At 33.2% G+C, this 27,851-nt stretch overlaps 1 protein-coding gene across 2 annotated transcripts in view; it reads left to right on the top strand.

Annotated features, from left to right (window-relative positions):
- LOC143240326 (proteasome assembly chaperone 2-like) overlaps positions 1-27,851 on the top strand; it is a 53,907-nt gene that overhangs the window by 13,017 nt on the left and 13,039 nt on the right. For both annotated transcript variants that reach the window (XM_076482579.1, XM_076482588.1), the window contains exons 4-5: positions 5,347-5,465; positions 9,699-9,875. In XM_076482579.1, the coding sequence (XP_076338694.1) occupies positions 5,347-5,465; positions 9,699-9,875 (296 nt within the window). The remainder of the gene's footprint in view (positions 1-5,346; positions 5,466-9,698; positions 9,876-27,851) is intronic.

The following is a 27,851-nucleotide window of genomic DNA, read 5'->3' as shown; positions in this document are numbered from 1 at the left end:
TTGTTGTTGCATAGCTTCTGTACTGTATTAACTAACCCTAAATATCCTTAACTTATTTATTCTTCTGTAAATAATACAAAGAGAATATCCTGAATGAAAATGTAATTAAAACAAACATTATTAAAATCTCAGGTTCATTGCTTATTTCAAAGTTTTTTATAAAATTTTGCATTAGTCTTTGTTCTCCACTACAAACAACTCAACTGTTTGTTTTTTGTGAAACCATATTAATAAATACCTAAGTGTTATTTACTTTATAGCAACAAAAAACAAGAATGTTTTTTGTCTAATCATATTTAGGCAATGGTTCTATCTTGTATGGTGGTTAAGATTCATTAGTTACTGTCCAACCCATTTGTTGTGGTACCATAAAAGTTTTCTTTAAAATAACCATTGTAGGGAATTTTAAGTCGTGTGAGAAATAAAACCTTGGATACATTTATTTATAAAAGATGCCAGGGTTTGAGTAAATCTAAACCCGTACATTGAGTTGGATATGAAAAGTTTCAAAAGAAATGTGTAAGGGCTCATTTACAGATGATACAAATGGGATCTGCACTGAGATCAAATTTCATACATTATCTGATTTTTGCAATTTACCATAAATCAATTTTGCAAAATGACAAAACATTAATTCCTATATATTCTGAAGTGAAGAAGTTTATTATTGGAAGCTAGCTGCCTTCTCATCATAATAGGGTTAATCAAGTTTATTCTAATTTAAATTTTGATTACTCGGTTGTTTTAAGTAACAGTAATTGAATCTCCTAGGTAATAAATTAATTTAGTTAATTGTCCAGCTGTATCTGTCTTTAATGTTTATTGTTTTTATTTAGCATTAACGTAGTTATCTTGTCATAGTCGCCAAAGTAGCTGACTGTACCTGAATTTAAGATGCATATGCAGAAGAAAATAATGAAATAAGATTATGTTGACTCAAGGAAAAGTTATCAATAAGATTACATGTCCTAATGAATTGTTTTTTTTATTTATATAATCCATGCAATATATTCACTTTCATTTTCGTAACTAAAGAAATATAAGTGGACCATGCATTCCTGATCAAGAAAGCCAACAAAGAAATGAAATTCCTTGGGAACGGGGAATTTAATATTTTGATCCCTGAAATCAGTTTACAGTTCACAAGTACTGGATCATCTTGCTGCCAGACATATAACCAATTTGATCTTTTTATGAAATAGATCTGTACACTTCATTGTTTAATTTATCATTTATCACTTGTATGTTTATTGTATAAAGACAACCTCATATTTATACAATGAAATCCATAACTTTCACATTTCATTGGCATGAAATCTAATTACTGATGTATATTCTGTAATCTCGCCCATCTTACACACTTGATATACACAAATTATTTTTTGTTTACAATATAAATGTTATGTTTAGTGTTTGGAAAAATTCTGTAACAATTAGTCATTCATTTCCATAATTTGATAATATATTGTAAGAAATAAGTTGTTTATGTGCATTTATGTAATTTACATACAGTATATTGAGTAAGCTCACTCTTCTTATGCAATGGATAAGCACATTTTATTTTCAATGAAGTGTTTGGTGATTGAAAGACATTTTTGTAGTTATTTGTATTAAAAATTTGCACATGTAAGAAATTAGCTACTTTTACAATTGACATTGTATACATCTGGTAATACTCTCATTTATCCAATACACATTTAGTGTATTTTATCATACATATACTTGATGTATGAAAGACTGATGGTTCTATATTTGCATAATTCAGGATCCATTTACAAAATAACTTGATTGTTATTGTACATTTTTATGAAACATTTGATTTTTAGTAATCTAAGAGCACCAAACTCCTTGATATGCAGGACTGCACACAAAAGCATGTCACAGTCTCAACACATGTCAGGGGTTCTTTGCTGTTTAATTTATTATCTTGTGGCATGAGAGCAAACATGATGTCTCTGAAAATGTTTGGGGCACATTCCTTTGCTGGAGTTAGGTTCATAAAATGTCCTTTAACTGATCTAGATTCTTCCTGATGTACAACATGGCCTAGTGATGTAACAAAGTTAAGCAAAGCTTGTTTCTTACCAGTTGTTAGTAAGTAAATGTTGAATGCATTTAATATTGACATCTAGGATATGAAGAAAAAAACTTTGATGTACCACCTTTAAGTTTTTCAAACACACAGTATGCAACTAAATAGCATATCACTCATTGACACTTCTCATTTTGTTTATGTATTTTAACATGAATGTGGGCTTCTTCACTTCTTTACCAGGTTAGTGTGACCTCTCACTGTCAATCATATTATCTTGATGGACAGTAGAAAGCATATGCACAGCTCTGAAATAAATGCCATTATAGTTATGAGATACTACTTCACTATTTTTCATGCTTAGTCTTGTCATGAATTTACAATTTGTCTGCACTGTTCCACATACATCTGTATTCTGTTTTCATAAATAATGAAACACTTTCGGGCTACTATACAATTATCACTGTATGATATGTCTTTTACCAGGATGACCTGGAAGCATTGTCTTCATTATGTAACCAGAGATGCCAAGTTCTTCATCTTGTTCTGTCTTAACCTGTTTCCCAGGATGAATAATAAAATCAAGAATATAATCACTTTCTACATTACACAGAACACAGTTTTTCACACCCAAAATAATGCTATTTTAAAGGAACCTATTACTTGAAACATAGCCTTACTTTCTATAGCATTAGGTTCTCATGAACATAATAAATCTTGAATGGACTGAATTTCCTTTGGAAGTTCCCATGGATATCTTAAAGCATTAGCCTTGGTTTTTGCAGTTTATCATCACCTAAAGGCTGGGTAATGTTGGTGAAATGTAGCAAATGTAACACTTTAAAAAAAGTGATCCCTAAACACAAGTTCCATGAATTAATTTTATATCAAATATTTAATTTGTGATCCAATAATGATTTGTTCTCTGCTTCTTGTTATGAGGCATTATCATTATTATACACAAAAGACTATACATTTCACCCATCTCTTGTGAGAAGTTTTTGGGAGTGTTGCCTTCAAAATATTATAAGAGTGATTTGTTTCATTCACTGTTACATTTATCAATTTATTGTCAGAAATCTTGAAGAATCCTAATTCTTCTGAACTATCAGTAAGAGAACAGTTAATTATGAAACTCAAGTTTATTCTTTTACATAAACGTTTGTTGACTTGAATTTGCTGGCAACCCACATTCATGTCTCTGCCCGTGATACGATATAGCAGTGCTGTTTATGCTTTTCTCTGTTGGATGTAGGTTCATCATCTAGCCAATTATCTTTAGCTAGAGAGCTAGCATTCTCTTGATTCATTGCCTCTTAATCACTCACTCACTTTCAGTATCTTCTAAGCTATACGAGTCAAGTGCATTAAGTATATTTGTAGGGTAAATAGGGTTGCTACTTACAAATGTAGTAAAGGTTGGTGTGTAGTTGTTGTATATTTCACTTAGGCATTTTTTTTTATTACTGAAGGGCTAAGTAGGAAACTATATATTAACACTAGGTGGGATACTAATAAATACTTTTCAACTCATTTTGTTCCTGTATGTTACACACAGCAATTTCTCAATAAGAATGGAAACTTTGTCCCAGTCACAGTGTGAAGGGGTGGTAACACTGGGAAATGTATGTCCCACCTGCAGTTAATGAGTTAATCCAGGACTCCAAGTAAAGAAAGTGACAGTTTTTATACTCTGTAATTAAAAGTCTATTTACATGGGCTATTTCAAAACTTACGTAGTTTTAGGCACTACTCAGCTGAAAGTTTTAAAACTTTTCCAAGCAAACATACCCAGGTCTTTATTGGTTATCACAACAGGTAAATCCTGTGAAACTCTGTTTAAAAAGTGAGTTTCAATATTTATGTTTTAGGCAAATATTCAGTATTTTTTTACTTTTTTTTTACCTTACATTTGTCTGTTTTCTAATGTAATACAGAAGAAGAAACTTTCCAAGAGCTTTCTAAGGGCTAATTATTCTTTCTTTGTTTATTCTAAGGAAGGTCTGTCTTCTCAAAGTACTTAATTGACTTGTTTTGTGATTCATATGTATTTTTATTATTTTCTTAGTATAACCATTAATTTTAACATGTTTAATAATTATGGAAATTTTATAATTTGATTAACATTGAAAATTAATAGTAAACATTTCATAAGACTAAAACAATACCAACAGGTATTGTTTTTTTCATTTCTTTTACTGGTTTACTTATGTTTCTTTGTGTGTGTAGTGAATTCTTGTAGTGATTTATAACTAAGTTGGGACATTTACATTTATTCTTTTGAGACAAGTCCTAAGACAAGGGTCATATCAAAGATATTATTACCTCGGAAATCATTTCTAAAATTCTTTTGCGATATTAAAATAATTTCACATAATTTATACTGAAAGGGAGAAGATAGGCTACTACTGTAGTCGATGTGGTTGCAAAATTAATGGTACATATAGTTAAAATGAAGTTGGATGTTTTATATATTTATAAAATTGGGTATATTTTATGTTAATATGAGCAGAACATAAATGTATTTCTGTTTTAGCCAGTGGTATATTACATTACAGATAAATTAACTTGCTACTCATCACAGTACAGAAGTTAGTATTTCTGTGTGAGTGAAATAAGGTGTGATTAACCTGAATTTAATTTAGAATCCTTTAGGACAACAGGTACTACAACATTTGGCTTATTTTATACATTTGCATAGTATTTCATTTTAAGAGACGTATATAATAAATTATCAGAAATTAAAAAAGGCTTTATAAATTTACTTTAACAATTCCAAATTTTTAAAAAATATATACAGTATTTTGTACAATTGCAATGTATACTTTTCATATCATATTAAAATTTCTGAATTTGTATAAACATCTGAAAAATAAAGATCTCTCTTCTTTTTTAGTTGTGAAGCAGTATATAATTGAAATGATATTCTGTAAAAAATAACTGTAATTAAGTGTGATAAATATGTCTTTAGTATGATATATGAAATAATCTGTGGGATATGGTTCATCTAGAACAGGGGGTAGATAAAATATGACCTGTAGGCCAAATCTAGATCATCTGACTTTTTTGTCCTACCTGTCATAACACCTGGAAATTGTAGAAAGAACATAATGGAATTTTTATTCATTTGATGTTAAAGTAATTTAATTAATGTAGTAGAAATCTGCAACTCATGATAAGTTATCAAAATTCTGGGAGTTGTCTACCAGCAAACATTATCGCTCATCCTTGATATAGAATAAAAAAAAGTGTATATAAATAAGATATTTTGGTAATACACTAAACATTATTACAAGTTATGGAAAAATTTGCAGAACCGAAGAAGAGAATTCAGGACCTCTCTCATCCAGTGGATACAGGAACATTATTTCAAACAAGTGATCCTTCTCTCCAGTTGTTTTGCACATTTTCGGACAGATAAAGATTTATTGCAGTAAGTGATATTTTGAAAGATAAAATTAATAGAAAGCTAAAAAAAAATTGTATCATGTATTGCATGTGTGAACATTATATTTTTAGTTTGTACTACAAGTATACTTAAATGAAGATTTTTGTCAAAGCTCACTTCTTCACAAGAAAAATTTTATGAAATTCTCCTAATTGAAGAGTGTTTAGCATCACATGATTTTGCAACAGGTCACTGGTCAAAGGCCATGTCATCTCGTTTGTTGATTAGCATCTAAAATTTTATCAAACTAGTATTTTATGAATTTATGTCAGTGACTTTGAAATCAAATTGTAGATTATAATTCAAACTTTAATATTATATATGAGTTAATTTCTTAATTTGAAAATATTAAAATAACACATCCAAATATAGATTTTAGTAATTCGTATAGTATGTGGAATGCAGCATTGTTTAAAATGAGATATTTGTTATGTCAAAATACTAAGTCTATAGTTTTATATAAATTAGAAACTCAAATTACGAATATTATCAAACTGGAATATAAAATAAGAACTTTCCTTTTTATTTTGCTGATATATGGCTTATATGCTGAATCAAACACAGTGGTCCCATTCACCTCTTCCCATTTTTGGAAATGGTCTCTTATACACACTTACTTCAGTATATGGCTTAAATAACCAATCAACAGCTTAGAACATCCCCAGAGTGGCATTTTCAGCAATTTTAATCTTTGAAAAGCTACCACATTCTTTTGATCCCAGATTTCAGTGAGGTAGGTTGTGTCTTTAGTCTGCTCAAACTTTCATATTTCTTATGAAAATCTAAATACATTTTAGTTACTAAGCTTAATAAATTATAGCAGAATTCTATGGTATGAATGTAGCTATTTATGATTTTTTAGTTGTTCAACGTTATATATAAAAACTGAAAGAAAAATTTGTTTGATATCTTCCATGTGCAAAATTTTAAAAGACTTAGCAAACTATGTCCACAACAACTGATTAGAATATGTTCTAGTGAGAAGAGAAAATTGTTTACTTTGCTTCTTGATTTATTGTTATATATTATTAGGAAAATATCTTTAATAATTTATTTGTAAATTGTAATAAGTTATATATGATGCATAATAATTGAAATGTGACTGTATATTACAAAATATTAGTCCACTAAAACTCAGTCATTACTGGGAAGGCTAAAGGTCAGTTTTATATTACAGGACACGTAACATGAGTTCACATGTACTGCATCAGTGCAAGTCATGTAATGTTAATTAGGCATGGCTGGAAGGTCAGCATAATCAAAAATAATAAATATATATGTAAATATATAGCTTTATGAGACTTTAGCTAATTAGACTAAACGTTTGTATTTTCATGTCCTTTTAATCAAGTAGTGAAAAAATTCAGTTGTTGATCTTTACAAATAATAACAAAGAGTTCAAATTGCTTTTACTAATCAAAGCTGACTTGTATGTACTAATGCAATACAGTTTATAACATTTTTATTACTATCTTCTGCATTAATACAGTTTTAAATATGCATTGAAATAGTAGTGTGATAACTTCTAACCAGAGCAAGTTATGTACTTAGAGTGAAACTAAAACAACTGGCAATCAGTATAGCTATTTAAATATACTTTCCTTGTACATCTACTTATAAAATCATAATGCATTGTTTTATTAGCTGGGCACTGTTGCTGTTATTACTCTTTTCTACCATCATCCCAATGTATCATAAGATTCATCCATCTTAGGAGATTTAGTTTAGTTAAAATACATAGTAAGTTATCAATGCAAAACAGTCTATTAAGTTGTCAAAAAATAAATGTCATTTTTGAACTGCAAAGTTTGAAAAGTATAAACCAGTGTTGTAAAACATGCTTTAATCAAAGTAAGCACTATTTGCTTCAACACACTTTTGCTAATGTGTAATGATGCTGTTTATGTCCCTGCTGTAGAAATCAGAGTTTCTATGGTCAGTGAACTCCCTGAAGGCTTCTTCTGCAGCTTCCTGGTTTATTGTTCAAAAAGTTGTCAAAATGCTTAAAAAAATAATAAATTTGTTGGAGAAAGGTCTGAGGAATAAGGTGGATGAAGCAGAATCTTGATTCCTAATTTGTTCAATTTTTGGAGCATCATCCTTGACAGATCTCATAATGCTGATTTTTTTATCTTCAGCCAGCTCATGCAGAATCCAACTTTTTCATATTTTCAATCACACTCAGATGATTGGCAACTATTGATTTGCTTGTGCCTGGCTTTTCTACAAGCTCACGTACTGTTGAGTAAGGGTCTGTCTCAATTGCTTCCTTTAATGTGTTTTTATCTAAGGATGGCTTCCTTCTACAATGTTCATGGTCTTCAAGACTCATCTCCATGTCAAAACTTTTGGAAACAACACTGAACTGTATGTTCAGTAACAGATCCATGGTCGAATGCCTGGTTGATGTTCCATGTAGTTTCAGTAGCTTTTTTGTCCAAGTTTGAAGTCGTAGAGGAAAATCAGATGAAAGTCCTTCTTGTCCATGATGCCTTGGGGGTTGCAAAACTTAGTCTGAGTAGAGTTGAAACAGCAAACAATTAAGACACCTTGTAAAAGACAAATGAATTAAACCAACCAACCAACAATAGTTACTCAATATTCAGCTTCTAAATGTCATTGTGAGCATTCTGACATTTATTTCTGGACAACCTAATATATGATAAAAGTGTAATAATAAACAAGATTGTAAAAAAATGACTAGTACTGCCAATGAAAATAATGATAAAAAATATAGCATGACTTAAGTGGGGAAAACAGAAATGCTAGTTGTCAACTAAAACTACTGTTATTGTATCATTGGTATAATTTGTCTTAATGAGGTTTGTTATGTATGAAAATTCTGATTTGAAAAATGCAGATTTGCATCTTGTGGACTAAAATTATTTCCCATTGGAATATACTGTAAATGTTAGAATATATGCTGGCCAAAATGTACAAGTGTATCATGAAGTAAAAAAATATGGTCTGCAATAATTCGTATAATGTGAAACATGGTGATTTCAAATGTGGTACCTTACCTTGCTTCTTTTGTTCAGTGCTACTCTCCATACGTGCAATTTCCTCCACTTGTCGCTAGCCTTGAAACTTCCACTTCATTGTGGTTCTAATACATCTTGACATGCAAATTAGCATGTGCCAACCCTCCATCAATAAGTACATGACAAGCTTTCTTGATACAGGTTACTTCTCCTATATTGTATCTAGAGGGATGCACTGAATAAGAGGAGCTGTAATTTGAGAGGAGATAAGTGCCCACTGTAACTTTATATGCAATGTAGGAAGATATTAACTTTTGTGAATGGCATTGTTATAAAAAGGTTCTTTGTTCACTGGTACAGAGTGCTAATTTAACAATTGTTGGTGAAAGGCTTTATCAGTTTGTCAGTGGAAAGACTGGTTTAAAAGTTACTGTGATCAAATGCTTCTATTGCTATAGCTTCAAATTCTTTTAATACTCTCTTTACTTATATTTGCTGAAATAACTGATGATAACAGATTGGTTAATACTTCTTTTCTCTTTGATACTATTGCATTGTATTTTTTAGTGTTATGTATTTCAGGACATTATCAGATTTGAAAAATTCATAGTTAATGTAATTTTAGAGCTGGAAATAACCCTATTATTTATCAAAAGTGCTTTATATACTTTGGAGTCCAAAGTACTTTAAATACAACATTGTTTGTAATCAAATGTGCACCAAACTCTGATAAACCTGAGATGTTTTTATTTGTGATACTTTTTATATTGGTTTGAACATGGTTATAAACCTTTTTACTTGAAGATCATAATGTTTCCAGATTAAACCCCAAATCTTCACATAAAGTTACAAGAAACATTTTTACAAATAAAAATAACATTGTTAGCTGCATTATCTTTGAAAGAGGTAACTTATCTACAATGTAAATAGTAGAAATGGTCAATAACCTTTCTCTTAATCATGGCATGTTCATTGTTTTTAATAGTTAATTATTTTAAGCATATTTATACTGTTATTGAATGTCTTGAAGGTTATCATTGTTATGTGCTGAGTTCCTAATTAAGATTACTGAGACAATTGTGATGATAATAACATTATCATATGTAGTTATGGGTTTATATTGTTATTATATTCTTTGTAATATGATCATTGATTTATAGACATTTTTTATGTTTAATAATAATTTTATATGCATTCACTATCTATCTCAAATAATTACTTCCTTAATCGTATTCAGGATTCCATTAAAATTTCTGTGCACTCCTGATTTAACTGATTCTGTGGGCTCCTACCTACATAGAAGTCTTGGATGGAGATCATTGGAAAGAAGAGACCCCTTTACTTACAGTGAAGATTCAGCTGGTGTTCTTCACATGCCTGGATCTGGAATAACAAGAAGTTTGTTTGAAGAATGGTGTGTATGAAGAGCTTATAATAGGCTGAGAGAAATTAGATTTGTAAATAGAATTATTTTTATCTGTGCTCTAGCAAATGACTAATGTGTGTGTAATTTCAAATAACTAATCTGATAAATAACTGCTGACACACCTTTGACAAACAAATTAACTTAATGTGGACATCCATGTTCAACCTTCAAAACCTTTATTTTCATCCTCTTTTTTTTTCTACAATATTTGTTCAAAATGGGTAAAAATCTTTTATAACCTATAACTTTGAAGGTAAATATATAATTATATTCAATAATATTGTTACGTAGTCTTTGGTACTGTATTCTGGGTGTTACCATAACTATCCAATACAGGTGTTTTGAAATATAATGCATTTGTGGAATTTTGATCTGAATAAATAATTCAGACTTCATTATCAGATTTTATGTCATATAAAATCTAAAGGGAAAAATTAAAGTGTTGACCTATTGTGACACAGAAGAGTAATGAACAGATTTTTTAATATTTGAAATTGAAACTTAAGTTATGTTAGGAGTTGAATTATTAACTATGTTTTGATGTCAATATTATTGACAAGAACTAATAATAAAGTTGTTTAATAAAATTTAGATGTAATCCTTTAGAAAGGTCATGACATGCACACTTTCATTCATCTGTGTATATAGCATTAAAAATTACTTCTAGTATTGTTAATGATAACTACATTCACAGGGAAAAGCTTTGTAGCAAGTTTCTAAATGTAAAAATTGTCTTTGTTAGTGTTGCTTGCAATAAGATAAGTTAATGATACATCACATTAAGTTACAAAAAGTTCTTCTCATTCAGATTAACAGAAATGTAAAATAAAATAGCAAACATAAATTTCATTTGTTTGTTTTTTCATATTCTCCTATTTTTGTCTGTAATCAACATAAATGTTAGATCTGTTGGTTTCTAATGCAATTCAAATTGAAAGATAAGATAATTTTATATTACAAAGTTGACATTACATCTTCCTTAATGGTGAAATAACTGAATCAGCAACATAATTAAACCTAGTGTACTAAATCAGTAAGTATTAGAATTCAGGGGGAGAGAGGCAGAATTTAAATTGATTCTGTTTCCCTCAAAATAATTCTATATGCTTTATAAGTTTAGACACAAATAGCCTAGATACACCTGTTTATCATTAAGTTAAGCATTCTTCAATTTTATTTCAATATGCTAATTAATATAATTTATTAATGTAATTAAACTGAGTTTTGATGTTCAAAAATAACTGAAAAAAAAGCATGATACAGAATATTTTACAAATAAGTTGGCTACATACATATTTATTGACATTTAATTCATGAAATGATAAATTATTACTGTTAGATATACATTACTTTTATGTTTAAAGTGATAGTTATGATACAGGTGTTTTATATAACACAAGTGTTAAATTTAGTTATTTGTAGAAGCAATAGTTTTATTGTAGATCTCTTTATGCATTATGTGTTGTGTAGTTCAAGTTACAAACTGGTGATTGTTATTATTACATTATTCTACTAGAACCTCCTTTGTTTCTTTCAGTTTTAATCTCATGTTATTGCATCAGAAAGTAAGGTAGTGTGCACATACCAGCTTGTGTGTCTAAGAGAGAAATGGTGCTATGGTGAAGATTTTTCAGGGTATATGGATCACATGACACAAAAACTGTTGTATATGTATTTTTTTTAAAGATCTTCTTTGAAACAAAGTAATTAAAACTCGCATATTGGGAGTAGATCTGACACTTAATTGGTTATTTTTCCTTGATCATTTTGTAATACTTAAAAACTGAAATAAAACCACTTGCTCATTTGTTGAATATAAAGTCTAAACTGGTAGCTGTCTCACTTGTATCCTACTTCTTCCCTTAGCAGTTTTATTCATAACAATGTAAACATATGCCATAGCTTCTCCCATGCTGTGACAGTGTCAGTCTGTCGATAACAATCTCAGTTCTGTCTGTTGAATGAGGTTTTCACAACTCTTCTCATGACCTGGATAGCATTGCTTGTGGTAAGCATAAACAGATGAGCAGGAACATTTCTCAACATGTCTCTCTTCTCAGGCAATTGCTTTTGTAAAATCATTTTTTATAGTTTTGTTAACTTACATCACACTTCTCAGTACAAATTATTACTCAACAGTTGAAGCATTTTGAAATGCTGCAAAATGCTTCAGTTGCTCATTTGTTGCAGTTGGAGCCACAAACTTCTCCTATTCATTTCTAGTCCTGATTCTTATTTAATTGTACCAGTTTTCTTTCCAGGTGTTTCTCCTTTTGTTGTTTTATTGAACAATAGTGGTCATTTTGCCATCAGTACTTGTGACTAACCAGAGGGTTTTGAGCAAGGAGGAGCTTGCCTATGTTTTATTGTTACTTTTTGGTGGTCTTTTACAGCAGTTCCATAAGTTCTTTGGATTTTATCAGAGTGACTTGTCTCACTATTTCTTTCTCAACCTCCTTTGTCACTGATATTCTTTTTTCCCACAACTTGACCGTGCTACCAGCTTGCATCTGTCTGAGATGGTACAAGATTTTTTTTTCTCTGTAGGACATTCCACCTGTTCCATCATCATTCTCATGCTTTTATTCCAGGCTGTTTGTTGCCCATGTGCCAATCTTGAGATTTGTGGCCTGAACTAGGATTATCCTGCCTCTTTCTAATTTTCAACCTGTCCTAATTTTACCTTGGAATTGTTTCTCACGCTTAGGTGGGTTTTACTCCAAGTTTATTGATGACAAAGAGAAAAGTCATGAATGATTATTTGTATGTCCTGATATTTAGTTACTTGCTGCTCTTTCTTCTGCTTCTCTGTTTCACAAACTGCCCTTTGGACTTTTTCAAACCTGCATGTTTTTTGGCCATTACAAGTATTTGTTTATCATTTATATGCTCAGGGTTGCACTTTCCTCTTTTTTGGGTCAGTTGGTTACTGTTTGCTTGTTCCAAACATGAATCCATCTGTGTAACCCTTATCAGCTGCTTCTGGAGGTGGCTATAATGATTTGTTATTCAAGTAGGAAAAATTCTTACTGCAACCTATATAATATCTTGTGCATTTGGATGTTTTTCATTCTCTACACACATTTCAGTTGGGTCCACTCTTCTACTCTTGAACTTTGGTGGACTTTCTCTTTGATTACTGATGGTGAAGCTCTGTTGCTTTTGAGGATGTGATTTTCCACTGTGACCCTTACCCCCTTAGGTCAGGCTCATATGCGAGCTCTTTTGTTGGCTTTTCATGACCAGTATAATTTCATATGGGTCCAACTCTTCCTTTTATCTTGTCATAAATCAGTATTGGTGGTTAGATGCAACTCACTTGTCATTGAGTGTCTTGCTTTCCTCCTCCACATTCAGTTTTCCACATTTCAGGGACACATCTCTTTGAGGATTGGTAGGGGGTGTGGATTGATCCAAGTGGAAGATTTGGGGTTTATGGTCTGCAGCTGAGAGGTCTCATGCTATCAACATCCCAGAGCTTTTTGCTGTAGTTCATATTTTGGCTAATTTTCTTTACTTGACCAGAAATCACATGGTAATGATCCATTACAACTTTTTTTCAATGGTTACTTATCTTAATCATTAGAGTGGCATCTGTTCTCCATCTTTTGTATTTATAAGTTATATCTTATTTTTGGGCCCATGCTAAATATATCTATCATTGTGTGATATGTTTTGGGTGATTTTGCTCTTGTTATGGATTGGATTCCTGTACAGACAACATTTATTTGATGGAATGGTCTTTCAATCCTTTTGTTTTCCAGTGGCTTTGACTAAGTGGGATACTCCTCAAATTGAGGCTTTTGCAATATCCCTTAATTACACATTGTTTTGGATTTGGTCCCTGTTTTTGTCTTCTTGATTGGACCTACAAATTTGTTATCCTCACATTCTTCTTCAGGTGATTTCACTGATCTATGATACTACATGTGCTAAGTTTTTCTGGTGGTTTTTTCCTGATTGTCTCAGCTGTGGTTTCTGTGACTTCACCAGCTACAACTTCCATTTTCACTATCTTTTCCTCTGTCTCCATCCAATTTTGCCACCTTTATTCACTAGTGTTTCAAGCAGCTCTTCCCATCTGCACATGTGGTTTTTGCCTGGCATAGTCAGGTGGTTAGGATGCTTAATTCACAATCTGATGGTCACAGGTTTAAATCCCTACCACACTAAACATCCTCACCCTTTTAGCCATGGGGCTTCATAATGTGATGGCCAATCTAACTATTTGTTGTTAAAAGAGTAGCTCAGTAGTTGGCAGTGATGCCTAGCTGTCTTCCCTTTAGTCTTACACAACTAAATTAGGGAACCCTGGCACAGATAGCCTTCGTATAGCTTTGTTTTGTGAATTTTGCACAAACAAACATATCTGGTTTTTCCTCTGGTCAATGGCATAGTGATTTGATTTCTGATAGTTAGCCTCTTTTTCAGGCCTGTTTGCTTTGTTCTTTCTACATGGAAGTTTGTCTTCTGTTTTGGTTTTTTGGAAGGTTTTGTCCCAAATATTCTTAGGCAGGTTTTTTTTGCCTGTGGATTTGTTTCTAAATTTGTGGGTTCATGGGTTTTTGGTCCTACACCTGATTACTCTTTCCTGTGCATTTTCCTTCATTCTCCCATATGCTGTTCTTAGTCATGTTTCATTTATCATCCTATGTTTGTTTCTCTATCTCTTTTGGCTTGTGAGACCTTTGGATGCCTCTGTCCTTGGGTCTTCTGTTTATGTGTTTTGTTATATTGGAATGGTTTCTCTGTCCCATACCTTTGTGATATCCCTCTCCAGTCTTGCAGGTGTTTCTTGCCACCCAATCTGACACCTTGCCTGTGGATAAGTTCTTTCTAAATTTGTCATTGTTTGGATCCTGCCCTGTGGCAAGTGGTGCCTGACTAGATGTGGTTCAATTGTGCAAATCTGTATTGTCAACTCTTGTCAACTTGCATATTTTAATACAAAGCATAACAGAAATGGTTAGCTATCCTCTTCTACTTTACCCATGTATTTCATGGGGATATAGTCATGGAAGGGCAAATTTATAAAGCAGTTGTATCATGAGAAACCTACAAGCAATCTTGTGGAATACTCCATCTTTACAGTGTGTTGAATAATTTGATGTGATCTGCTTTAAAAATAGGGTTTCAGAGTCACCCATTGCAGTCTCAGGTTTTGTGATTTTTCCTCCAGACTTTTTTGTGCTTTCTTCCCCATTTTCTTCTGATAGAGTTTGAGAATCTTTACCACTTTCCAGTTCTAAGCTTCTGTGGTGGTGGTATGTGAAGGCATCATATTGAATGGAGTAGTGAAATACAAACAAATAAATAGCAATATTATGATATATTTTGTTCAGTTAAAAATAGCATGGTGTTCTGCTGGTTTAAATGATGTGATATCCTTCAGTATGAAACATCAAAACAAATGGGAGAGAGAAATAAAAATTGCAGTTCACTCCTTCTGTTAGGATTGCTCATCCTATATTCTTGTGGATGTCAGTTCACAGTGGCCAGGCTTTGGATTTAGAGTAGAACTGATCAAGATGAGTCCTCACACATGTATTTCTACTTCATCAGTGTTGTGGTTCTTGATGGAGGTAATTGTGGATTTTTATGGTTCTTTGCATTCTGCTATGCTTCAATGTTTCATATTCAAAGGCAAAGGATTTTAATTCACTTGGAGTTGTTCCAGTCAGTTTCACTTTTGAAGGAGATGGTGTAAATTATGTAGACATGTTTTGAGCACCAGATATCAGGCTCCCAGATCAAACTGTCAAGTTATCGTATTGACATGTGTCCTGTTTGTGAGTTAGGGGCTACTAAATTTTCTCCAGTACCATGAACTTGAGGGTAAGATAGTATGATCTTTTTTTCTATCCCAGTCAGATGGCTGGGTTTTGGATTGTAGTTGACTTGTCACTGATATAATCTTTTTCTTACACCCATATGGATTTTGATACCCAGTGGCTAGGCTTTGGATTGTAGTTGATTTACTGACAGTATAATCCTCATCCTACTCATGCATAGATGTAATTGTCTTGACATGTATAGTTTATCTCTCCCAAACTACTGCACTCTTAGGGATATATCTTTTTCATTTTACCTACTTTTATAATTTCTGAGATTGAATTTCATAAATATTGCATGGTTCAGATCATTTTATGGCTCTAGATTTCTCTGTTTTCCACCCATGCGTGCAAAATTTTTCTATGATTGGTGAAGAGTATACTTGGTTTAGAAGTGATGCAGTTTCCATCAACAGGTCTTTAGAATCTGACTATCTCATTTTAAGGAGTGTCCTTTGGACACTTTCATAGGATGTTTCTTTTTTTCCATTGCACTGGTCCTTCCACTTTTTCAGTGTGGGATTCTAGTTAGTTATGTGAAAGGAGGTAATGTACTGATGAGAAGTTATACTTTTTCTATGCTGAAAATGTATTTTTGATTGGTATTTACCACTGCTCTCACTCCTTTCCACCTTTCCTCTCTATTGAAAACCAGTACTTCCATCTGACAATACTCAGTGATAGTTTGGTAAAATTTAATATTGGGAATATTGTGCCTCATGAGAGCATGTCACACTGTTATTCTCTTATTGTTGAAGAGTTGAGACATAATGATTTGCATGAGATATGCATTGGAATCAGTTGATTTCAATGGAATGGAGGTAGAAGGCTTATGGCATGCATAAAAGTTTCTTTGAGTGTAGAGGGTACTACTGAACAAGAATAACTACTTATATGAGAGGAAGTAAGTGATTATTGAAAAAAAATAACAACCTTTGAAAGTTAAATCTTCTAAAACATCATTGGTTTGATTTTAAGGGCATTGTATAATAAATACTTTTTACTAGTTAAAAAAATTAATAAATTGCTTTGCTGCAATTTATTAAATGTTTAATTTTTCAACTATAAGATCAATATGAAATAATGCATAAATTTAACAAGCTTTAATATTTTATCTATGTAACTGCTAAAATTGTTTGATAGGGCAGTGGAAGTCTGTACATATGGAAAGATGCTAATTTACATTTGTGAAATATATTTTTATTAATAGAACTTTTTTTTAAGTCTACATGACACACAATGAGTTTGTGTATCAAATACTGACATATACTTTGTTTCTATTCAGTGGTAGGCCTGGAATGTCATGGTGGCTAGTGTGCTTGATTCATAATCTATGGGTAATCCTGTCACCAAAAATGCTCTCCTTTTTAGTCATATGGTGTCATAATGTTATGGTCAATCCCACTATTTGTGGGGGAGGAATAGTGAGAGCTGACAGTTGGTGGTGTTTACTAGGTGCCTTTCCCTAATTTAGTGCTTCAAAATTAGGATGACTAGTGCATGTTGCCCTGAAATAGCTTTTTTTTATAATTTAACAAACAAAATCCTTAGTATATGTATTAATTAAGTTTTCATTACTCTGATTAATAAAACAAATAAGGTTATAAATGTATCTATAAGCTACTTACTATTGTGACTATTATTTTCTATAATGAACTTGTGTATATATATATATTAAAACAATAAATTTTTAAGCCATAAACAAAACACATTAACATGAAACAAAATACACTGCATATTTTAAAAAAGAATTCTAGGGTACAAGCCAAAACGTGGGATTATCTAATGTATCCGAGGTTTTGGAGGTGACTGCAGAAGTAGAATCCACATTGTGGTGGGGATACACTGTCTATCAGTCTTAACCTCCAATTTGCTAGTTTTGCATAAAAAATTTAGAAATTAGGAGAGTGGGATTTGGGTGCCTAAGCCCACAATGTCCCACATCTATATCACCCTTCATTGCCTGCAGACAGTTGTGGAAAAGTGACTGCTCTCAGAAGTTAAAATAAGAAAAAGATGAAAAATAAAAAAAAGAAAATAAGGTACTACCATTTGGGAGTAAGTAAGATAAAACACCTCTTGAAGGTAGCATTCCTGCCCCCAATGTGGTGGAGGCACTAATTAACACGACATAATAAAGCAATAGTCTACTGTGACTGTCTTGCTTTTATATGCGCATATAAAAACTAGTGAATTGGAAGTTAAGTCTTGATAGATGGTGTATCCCCACAGCAATGTGGGTCCTATGTCCTCAGCCACCTCGAAAATCTAGGATACATTTTATAATTCCACTTTGTAGTTTGTATTTTAGAATCTTTTTTAAAAATATGCAGCTATTTTGTTTCATGTTAATGTGTTCTGTTTATGGCTTAAAAATTATGGTTATAATATAATTATTCAGAGGTTGGAATTTGCTCTTTTTTAATGCAGTCCTTCCTCATGATTTTGTTTATTCATTTATACATTTGGATGTAATTATTTATTTCACTAGTGTGTGTGTGTATGTGTGTGTGTCATGTTAACAGTAGTAGTATATTTTAAACTTACTGAAAGTATTAATGACCTTTTATTAATATTAATTTAAAAGTATTAGTTTTTAAGGTTTTGAATAAGGCTTTTATAATATAAGTTAGTTTGCCTTTCTTTTTGTGTTTTGTCTCTAGTTTAAAAGGAAAGCTTGATGTCAATTTGTTAAACTAAAAAATATCAATAATACTCCTACTGTTATTTCAATGTTTTATAACAAAAGTAAATAATACTTCTATATAAAAAAAAAGGGGATGTTAAGTACAAGTGTGTCTGTGTTATTGTCTACACACACATATATATACATAGAGAGAGGTAACAACTTTGTTTAATTCTGTACTGCTGTTACAGGAAATAAGTACCTCTTAAGTTATGTAGATGAAAATATTTTCTTTTGTGTGTGTTTCAGTCTTGCACTTTCTCCCTGTATCTATGTGGTAGTTTTTTGTGATATGCACAGCTTCTGAAAAATTTAACAAATTTACTTCAGTCAGGTTTGATCTTTTGTTCTTAGTTTGATATGTATTATAGGCTTAACAATTAGATGTAGTACATGTAATTGAAACCATGTCTTATGTTTATTATGGATACATATGTCTAAGTAATATAGTCTAAATGACCTATAAATAATAGGGAAAAGTGACTTAATGTCATTTTAAATTAGTTGAAATATGTTAGTCAAACTTGACGTTATTCCACTTTGAATATCAAAAAACTAGCTTGATTACCCATGGTGCCAGTGTTCACTTGGGGTGCCAGCAGTTGGTAGGAATGACAGTGCATGGTGGCTATGAACAATTTGCAGCCTTGTACAGTAATCTCTGTTAAATTCTTTTTTTTTCTTGACAAAAGACAAAGACAAGACATTTAATTAGCTGTTGGTGAGCAACATGCATGGGTAGTGTGCTGATTAATGGTAATTATGCTATATATTACTTTGTAATTCAGTATTTCATAAAAAACAATTAGATCTGTGTGTGACTTATTTGTGATATCATATCTCTACCCTGCATGGTTGTAAACATACAGCACCACTTTGAGGACATTTTTCTAAGTTTTTCTCGATTTCTTTCCACAAAAACCCCCTCAAGGTGGATTCCTGTATGTGGTGAGGGGACTTCCCAGTGAAGGTTCTGTTCTTTCAGATTACTTCTTCTGGGATCTAACCATCCACCCATGATTTTGCTGTGTATGGCAACCTGTGAAGGGGAGGAGGAGAGGATTCTGGTGGTTGAGGTGTCTGACTCCAGCACACCACTTTGTTTTGCCTTGAATTCCTGTAGATGAGTGACCTTGGGATGGGCCCCTCCCAGAATCAGTCAGCTGGTCCACTTGGGCTAGGGTCAACCTTGTACCAGTGTTGGACATTCTTAACAGGTGTTGTGGACATTGTGTCTGATACTGGTGTTTGGGTATAGTATTCATAAAACCCTGGCTTTGATGCAGTGTCCTTGTTTGGCATTGTAGGGCTGGTGGATGGGGTCAGGGGGCACTGAAATGTAGTGCCTTTATTTTGGATTCCACCATTCATGAATAAATAAATAAAGATGAAAAAATAGATAATGGGAAAATGATCATGCATGGATGACTCTGCTGTACAATTAACATTGCAGTCAGATTCTGCACCTTGATTTCTAATTATCCATTCTTTATATGAAAAATCCTTAGGGCAGATGTCCCCCTTTCCCATTCAAAAGGGATGAGAGGGGCTTATTGACTCTTCTAAGTCAGTAAAGAAGTTGTGCTCTGGAGACATTTAGTGGAAACATCTTCACCACAACATACCATACTCCTCCTAAAATCAAGGGTCATTGGAGATATACCCTTAGAGGTTTCTCCCCATGCAATTTTGAATTCTTCCAAAGGAGTTATAGTTAAGAAGGATTTAAAGAACATTCCTGATTCAGATATCTTTACTTGTTTCTCTAGCCAAGGCATGAATGCAGTGTGCTGAATCTCCACAAGCAAATATGGAATTATTATAGTGCCTATGAATGTTATTATATCAAAGCTTACATCACCACATCCTCCTGCCACAGTCAATGCAGGTTTCTGAACTGTAAGGTACAGCCATACATTCCTAACCCTCTCAGATGTTTCTAGTGTCAATGGTTTAGTTACTCAAAAACATCATGTAATGATTCATTAATATGTGCTCGTTGTGGCAGCAAAGACCACAATGCTTACCAGGGCACACTAGAACATTGCTGTGTTAACTGTAGTGGTACACAATCCTTTTATTCTATTTCTTACCCTAAATGAGAGGAGGAGAAAGAGGTGCAATGCTTGAAGACTATAAATAATATCTCCTACCCAGAGGCTCAGAAATTATTGTCCTCAACTCCATCTTGGACATATGCTGCTACACTCTGTTCCATTGCCACAGTGGGAGTATAGGCAGATTTCTCTATGTCTCCAGCAGAGTCATTTGCAAAATGTCTGAAGAATATTTTGCCCTCCATGATTAAAAGAGAGTTGATGAATCTATGTTTATTTCCATCTCTGTCCCTACCACTTCTTTCAGTGACTGCATAGTCCCACATCCTATGGCTTTGAGTTAGATGTTTCTTCATGTTCATCTTCTTCTGCAGCCCTGAGAAGTAAACAACCAATTATATGTGCCCTCAGTCACTGGAATCTTTGTCCAAGACAGAGACCTTCTTACTCAACTCAGGGCAGGATTCATGGAGGTCAATAGATTTTCATCCAATAAAGAAAAAAAAATGTAGTTGAAAACAGAAGGACTCCTCACCATGTTCTCCTCCATGTAAATAAAAATGGCCACCCTGTCCAGTGAAACTGTCTAGGTTTTTGTTCAAATATAGATGACATTAAGGATTTGATTGTATGTTACCATCCCATGTATCTCTCCTTACAGGAAACATTTCTGAAACCTACCTTTGGTAATCACCCTTTGGCAGTTTTCTTTGTACAGAAATAACAGGTTGTGTGATGGACGAGTGCATGGTGGGATAGCACTGCTGGTTGATCAGCATGTGTCTACCCTGTCTTTGCCACTTGATACACCCTTGGAGGCTGTAACCATGCATGCTTCCTTGGGTTATACCATCATTGTTTGTTTTCTCTGCCTAGCTCTTGAAGAGACCTGTGATCAGTCAGACCTTGATACCCTCATTGAGCAGTTACCATCTCCCTTTTTAATTCTGGGGTGGTGCTGATGTTGATGGGAGGGGTCATGCAATAGAGCATATGCTCTTGGATCACAACCTATCTCTCTTCCATACTGGTTCTTATACTTATTTTCATTCCTAGTCAGTCTTTTACTGCTATTGATTTTTCTATCTGCTCCCATTCACTTTCCTTTTACTTTTATTGGAGGGTTGACAGGAACCCATGGAGCAGTGATCATTTTCTATCATTTTGAGAGAGATTGGTCATGGTCAGTACCACCCGACCCTCATGCCTTGATGGAAGTTGGGCCAGACCAACTGGACCTCTTTCACTGTTTTCTCAGAATTTGATCCTACCATCATCTGTAAACTCTCAATAAATGACTGTGTGGCAGCAGTGACTGATTGTATTGTCCAGGTAGTTGCTTAGTGTATTCCTAAAATTTTGACATGTTTCCCACAGTATCCTTATCCTTGATGGAATCCTTCCTGCCACATGGCAAGGAAAGCTCAAAATGGACTTGGGATACCTATAGTAGGTATCCCAAACTTTTAAAGACTTTTAAAGCTTTCAAAGCAGGTTTGTGCACATGCTGGTAAGTCTGAATTCAAAGCCAGAAGGAATCTTTGATTAAATACACTTCCAACATCTCTTTTATCACCATTTCCAAATCCATATGAGACAAGATACAAAAGGTTAGTGGACAGTATACTTCTGCTCCCCTTTTGATCTTCATTTCTGATGGTCAAGAAGTTGCTGATGGCCAGAGCATCACCAGTACTCTCGACAAAAGCTTCTATCATGCATCTAGCACTTCTGTTTCATCCCCACCTTCTTAGCAATCAAGACACGAGCAGATAATTGCCTCTTCTTTTGAGCTGATCATCTCTAGTACTATAATCACCCCTTCATGCTGGTGGAACTCAAGCTTGCTCTTTATTGGTCTGGCAGTACCTCAGTCGGACCAGATGATATTGATTGCAAAATGCTGCACCATCTCTCTCCTGCCTCTCTTGCAATTATTCTGGTTGATTTTAACTGGATCTGGCAGGAGAATATTTTTTCCTGATGCTTGGCACCATGCTATTGCACTTTCTTTTCCTAAGCCTGGGAAGATTCCCAAGATTCTTTTGAACTGCTGTCTAATTGCTTTGATGAGCTGTTCTGTAAGATCTTGAAGAGGATGGGTAATGCTTGTCTTGTTTTTTTGTATGGTTCCTCAAATCAAACAACCTTTTCTAACCCACTTGTGGGTTCCAGTGAGAGTGCTTCACCAGGAACCACCTGATTTGGCTTGAAACATTAATCAGGGAAGCCTTTCTCAAGTGGCAGCATCTTGTTTCTGTATTTTTTGACCTTGAGAAAGCTTATGATACAACATGTAGGTATGGCATCTTGTAAGAGCTCCACTCCTATTGGTTACATGGCTATTTACTCATTTTTATTAAACATTTTTTAATAAACCGACGATTCAAAGTCCACGTGGGTTTGACACTTTTCTGTTCTTTACCACAGGAACTTGAAGTCCCTCAGGGCTGTGTCTTGGATGGTATACTTTTCATTGTAAAGATTAATGTCATCAGTGGACAAGTTCCCCCTATAGTTGTAAATGGTCTGTATGTCAATGACTTCCACACTTCATGTTAGCTGTTGAGCATAAGGTTTATTAAACAGCAGCTACAGACTGACTTCTTCGATTACTTACTGCAGTGGACCACAGCAAACAGTTTTACCTATTCTTGCTCCAAAACTGTTTGCGTGTACCCTTGTTGCCAACAAGGTATCCATCCAGATCCTGAGATCCGTCTTGGAGAAGTTTTGTTTCCTGTGGTCCCTGAGACAATATTCTTGGAGCTTATCTTTTACTGTAAGGTGATCTTTATTCCATACATCAAGCAACTACATGTCAAGTGTACAAGGTCACTGAATATCTTCTGTGTCCTCTCTTCCACCTCTTGAGGAGCAGGTCATTGTTCTTTGCTATAAACCTGTCGTGCCTTTATTTGTTCAAAACTAGACTGTGTGTGTTTGGTTTATGGCTTTCTTAGGATTTCGAACTTGAACATGTTGGACTCTGTTTGCCATCAGGGGCCTTCTGCACTTCTTCAGTCCAGAGTTTGTACACTGAGTCTCAAGAACCTCCTCTGTACCTTTGCCGTTTGCAACTGTCTTTATTCTATGCTTCAAAACCTCGATCTTTACCACACCATGCCACCTGGATTGTGTTTTCCTTTCTCACTGGGCCATGCTTTTTCAGAATAGGCCATCTGCCATTGTTCCTTTTGGCCTTTGTATCCAGATGCAGTTCGATGAATTGTGTCTGTCCTTGTATAACATAGCTGCATTCTCTCATATATCATTTCTCTTGCCTTGGATTACATAGAAGCTATGCAGTACACAAACTGTATATTGGCTCTCTTTTGACCCTAGAATCGCTTCACATTAGTTCTCCTTCTGTTTTTGTCGATAGTCAAAACCAATTAACTCATTTCTCTCTATCATCTACTTCTATCCAATTTTTCTGGCCATGTCAGTATTCCCAGGAGCAAGCTTGTTGACATTGCAGCTAAGTGTGTCTGTCTTTCATTTTATCACTATCATGTCTGTCCCATATATGGACTACAGTCCTATATTCAGATCAAATCTTCTATTGCTCTTTGGTTGTCTTGTTCCTGTAAGTATTGAAAGGAGGAAGTTGTTCTGGCTGGGCTACGCATTAGTCACAGTTTCTTTTATCTGGTACTGTTGCTCCAATGTCCACACATTTTACTGTCATGTCATCATTAGCGAATGATGGCACCATTTTAAACATATTTTTACCATGGGTTCACCCTTGATGTTGGGCAGTGTCATTGGCGATCGTGACACTGTCAACCTCAGTTTTGTTTTTAAATTTTTATGGGCCATTGATCTTTTTAACTCTATTTAAGATTTTTATTTGAAAATTAGACTGTTTTGTTTAAGCATGATTTCTTTTTACATATTTCAACAATTTTACTTGTTAACCCTTTTACCGGTTGTTTGGTGCAGATAGTCCAGTTGCTTTGTGCCAGTAATGCAAAAGAGCCAACCAGCCAGCCACAATTGACAGGTTTTTGCTTGAATACTCAGTAGATACTTGAAGAAAATCATAATACAGAATAGTTTCTGATTCTGTTCATCCCCATATGACTGTGTAAAAGTTGAATTTGCATGTGACCTCTTCACCGTCATTTTGCTTTACTATGTATAGCAATTCAGCTGCCCAATTTTTTTCTGTAAATTTGAATGGAGCAAAATTAATTCTCCATGACAGAAAACACAGGTGAAATCAGAAAATTGTGACCCCTCTTGCCAACCTATGTGCACAAAGGATAAAAATTTGGTGAAGTTGGGGGTTGCATATCATGTAATAAACAAGTTTTTGCAGTATCATACAACTAGACAGGAGTATTCATTATTGTATAATGGTGGGTACTTATGTTTTATTTTGGTTTATCTGGTTCTCTGAGTGTAGCACAAAATCTTTAATTATTCATTGCACTGAATGCTGCCCAATGGTATGAGTTTCTGGTTGTAGGTTGGAATGTGTAGTTCACGTACATAATGTACCAGTAGATGCTTCATACTTTCAATTCTGGGAAGGTTACAAAAGTGATAGGCAATCTCACTGTTCAGAAAAGAGTAGCATTGTAAATGGCTAGTAGTACTTCTAACTGGTTGCCCAACTTTTATATCTTGAATCTCTTACAGCTTTTGTACTAAGATTCTTCATTCTTACCTTCCTTAGATATTTATTGACATGCTTCAGTACACATATCTTTCACCTTAGTGATGTGTCTTCCATTTCTTCCAGTTAAATCAAAGTGGAGAATAATGTACTTTTGCTTGTGGCTGACATTAATTTAAATCATTATAAGTTTGAGGAAACAGACAACAACAAGAATTAAAAGTGTCAAGCAGTTTAACTCTTTCCATACAGGTACCTTTATCTCACAGGTCATGTGGTTTTTGTGAGTTACATTCAAAATTTAAACTGCTTTATTATCAAGGTACACAAATAAACTTGACATAAAACATAGCTAATAACTCAAATTTTAATATTATTTAACATTAAGCTCTTAATTTTATATGAGTTTAAGAAAAGCTCAATTTCTATTATGTGTAAATTGTGACATTCACTCTCTCGGTCTTTCCTCTCATTTAATGTTTTGACCATCCATCTAAGAATTACAGAATTTAATGTACATTACTTATCATAATATTCAGGCAAAGCTTTCAGTCAATTTTATTTTATTACTGAGCCATGAACTAGAAAATCAAATCCCTTTTACCATGTCGACCTGTCACATCCCCTCTCTCTCACACAAATTGTCAGTAGCTCTGTTTCTCATTTAATACTGTATATATAACCAATAGAAAACCAAAGTTTTAGTCTGTCAAATGACATTTTATTTGATATTTTCTGTACAGAGAATTGTATACTTTGCTCAAACTTTATTTTTATGGCAGACACATCAGTAAGTTTAGCTGCATTTTTACCCTTTTGCGAAGGGTCACAGGTCAAATGCCATGAAATTGCATTTGTTGACTTTCAAAAATTTATTAAACTATTTTATGAATATATGTGAGTAAATTTGGAATCAAATTGTAGATTGTGATTCAAAAGTAACACATCCAAATATAGATTTTAGTGATTTGTGTGGTATATGATGTGAATAACCAATCAACAGCTTAGAATATCCCCAGAGTGGTACTCTCAGCAATTTTAATCTTTGAAATGCTATCACATTCTTTTGATCCCAGATTTCAGTGAGGTAGGTTGTGTCTTTAGTCTGCTCAAACTTTCATATTTCTTATGAAAATCTAAATACTTTTTAGTTACTAAGCTTAATAAATTATAGTGGAATCCTGTGGTATGAATGTAGTTATTCATGATTTTTAGTTGTTCAACTGGATATATAAATCCTAAAAAAAATTTTTGTTTGATGTCTTCCATGTGTGAAATTTTAAAAGGCTTAGCAGTCTATGTTCAGCAACAACTGAGTACAAGATAGTAGCGAAAAGAGATAATTGTTTGCTTTACTCTTTATTTATTGTTGAATATATTAAGAAAAGTAAATTTCATAACTTGTTTCTACATAATACTCATCTAGATACATATATCATTTATAATAATTTAAATGTTACTGTATGATACAAAATACTAGTCCACTGAAACACAACCAAAACTTGGTCAGTTTTATATTATTGGATACGGTAACATGAGTGCACGTGCACTGCATCAGTGCAAGTTATGTAGTGTTATGTTAGCATGACTAGAAGGTTAATATAATAAAATTCAATAGTACATTAGTATAAGAAAAGTAGAACTACATTTTATTGACAGTCAACTGTGGTTTCTGTTTTCCATGTGTATTCTTTATTTATTATTATAAAATTACAAAAAAAAATGTTGGTCTTCATTAGATAAGATACAATTGAAATTAGGTAGTTTCCATTATGTTATTGAATAAAGGCTGAAGGCTGCTTGGGCATTACATAAGAGAGAAATATTCTCACATCATTATCTGTGGCTGTCTAGCTTTTGTCTGAATCTGCTTGCAAATTCAAAAGTAAGCAATCAGACAGAAACAAACAAGCAAATCATGAAGTCTTACTGGAAGAAATATTTTTCCCAAATAAGAACTTAAACTTATCTAAATTAAAAACTGGGAAAGTGTAAATTGCCTTAAATTCATTTAAGACCAAGGAATATTTCATAACTGCTGCAAAAATATAGTTGATGATCAAGTTTATTGGGTACAAAACAGGTAGAGTGTTAAGTCTGTTGCAACAAGCAACAGAAGAGAAAGAAATCAACCACAGTTTGAATTGAAAGTTAAGAACAAAATCTGTACACTGTGAGCAGTAGTTGACTAAAGCTAGTGCAAATCATGAAGAAGAAATTAATGAAAATAAACAAACTAAGTGTAAGTGAAATTAGTAAAATGGTGACTCAAAATTATATTAAATGAGAGGTAGGGTGGTGATTCAGTATGTTGTTGATAGTGACTGTTAGTAGTATAAATCATTTATGTTTACTACAGCTGTTAAAAAGTGACAAAAAAGTGAAGTTAAAACCAAAGCAGAATATTCTAGAAAAGAAAGCAACAAATCCCACTGTTATAATTAATTTTGCCGAGCCATGTAATTTTATGTAGAGCAAATGTCTTTAATAAAGAACTTACCAGTGATAAATAGTTGTCTAACATTGACATTGTTTATTACATATACTAGCAATATTCTTGGATTTTGATCTATTAAATAGTAAACAACAAATACAAATTTGTAAGTAAATAATTTTGGAATTTTTATTGAAGATTAATTTATCTAACAAGATATTTGAAATGAAAAACATAAGAATGAGGATAAAACTAATTATCAATCTTCATTTGAAAGATGAAGAGAAAAAAAATGCTTTGATTGAGGTTCCAGTGAACATTGTTTTATCATA

This window comes from Tachypleus tridentatus, chromosome 2, assembly GCF_004210375.1.
Source record: "Tachypleus tridentatus isolate NWPU-2018 chromosome 2, ASM421037v1, whole genome shotgun sequence".
In the NCBI taxonomy this organism is placed as follows: domain Eukaryota; kingdom Metazoa; phylum Arthropoda; class Merostomata; order Xiphosura; family Limulidae; genus Tachypleus; species Tachypleus tridentatus.
The sequence above is the reverse complement of the archived record's forward strand: the minus strand, read 5'-3'. Positions and strand labels throughout refer to the sequence as shown.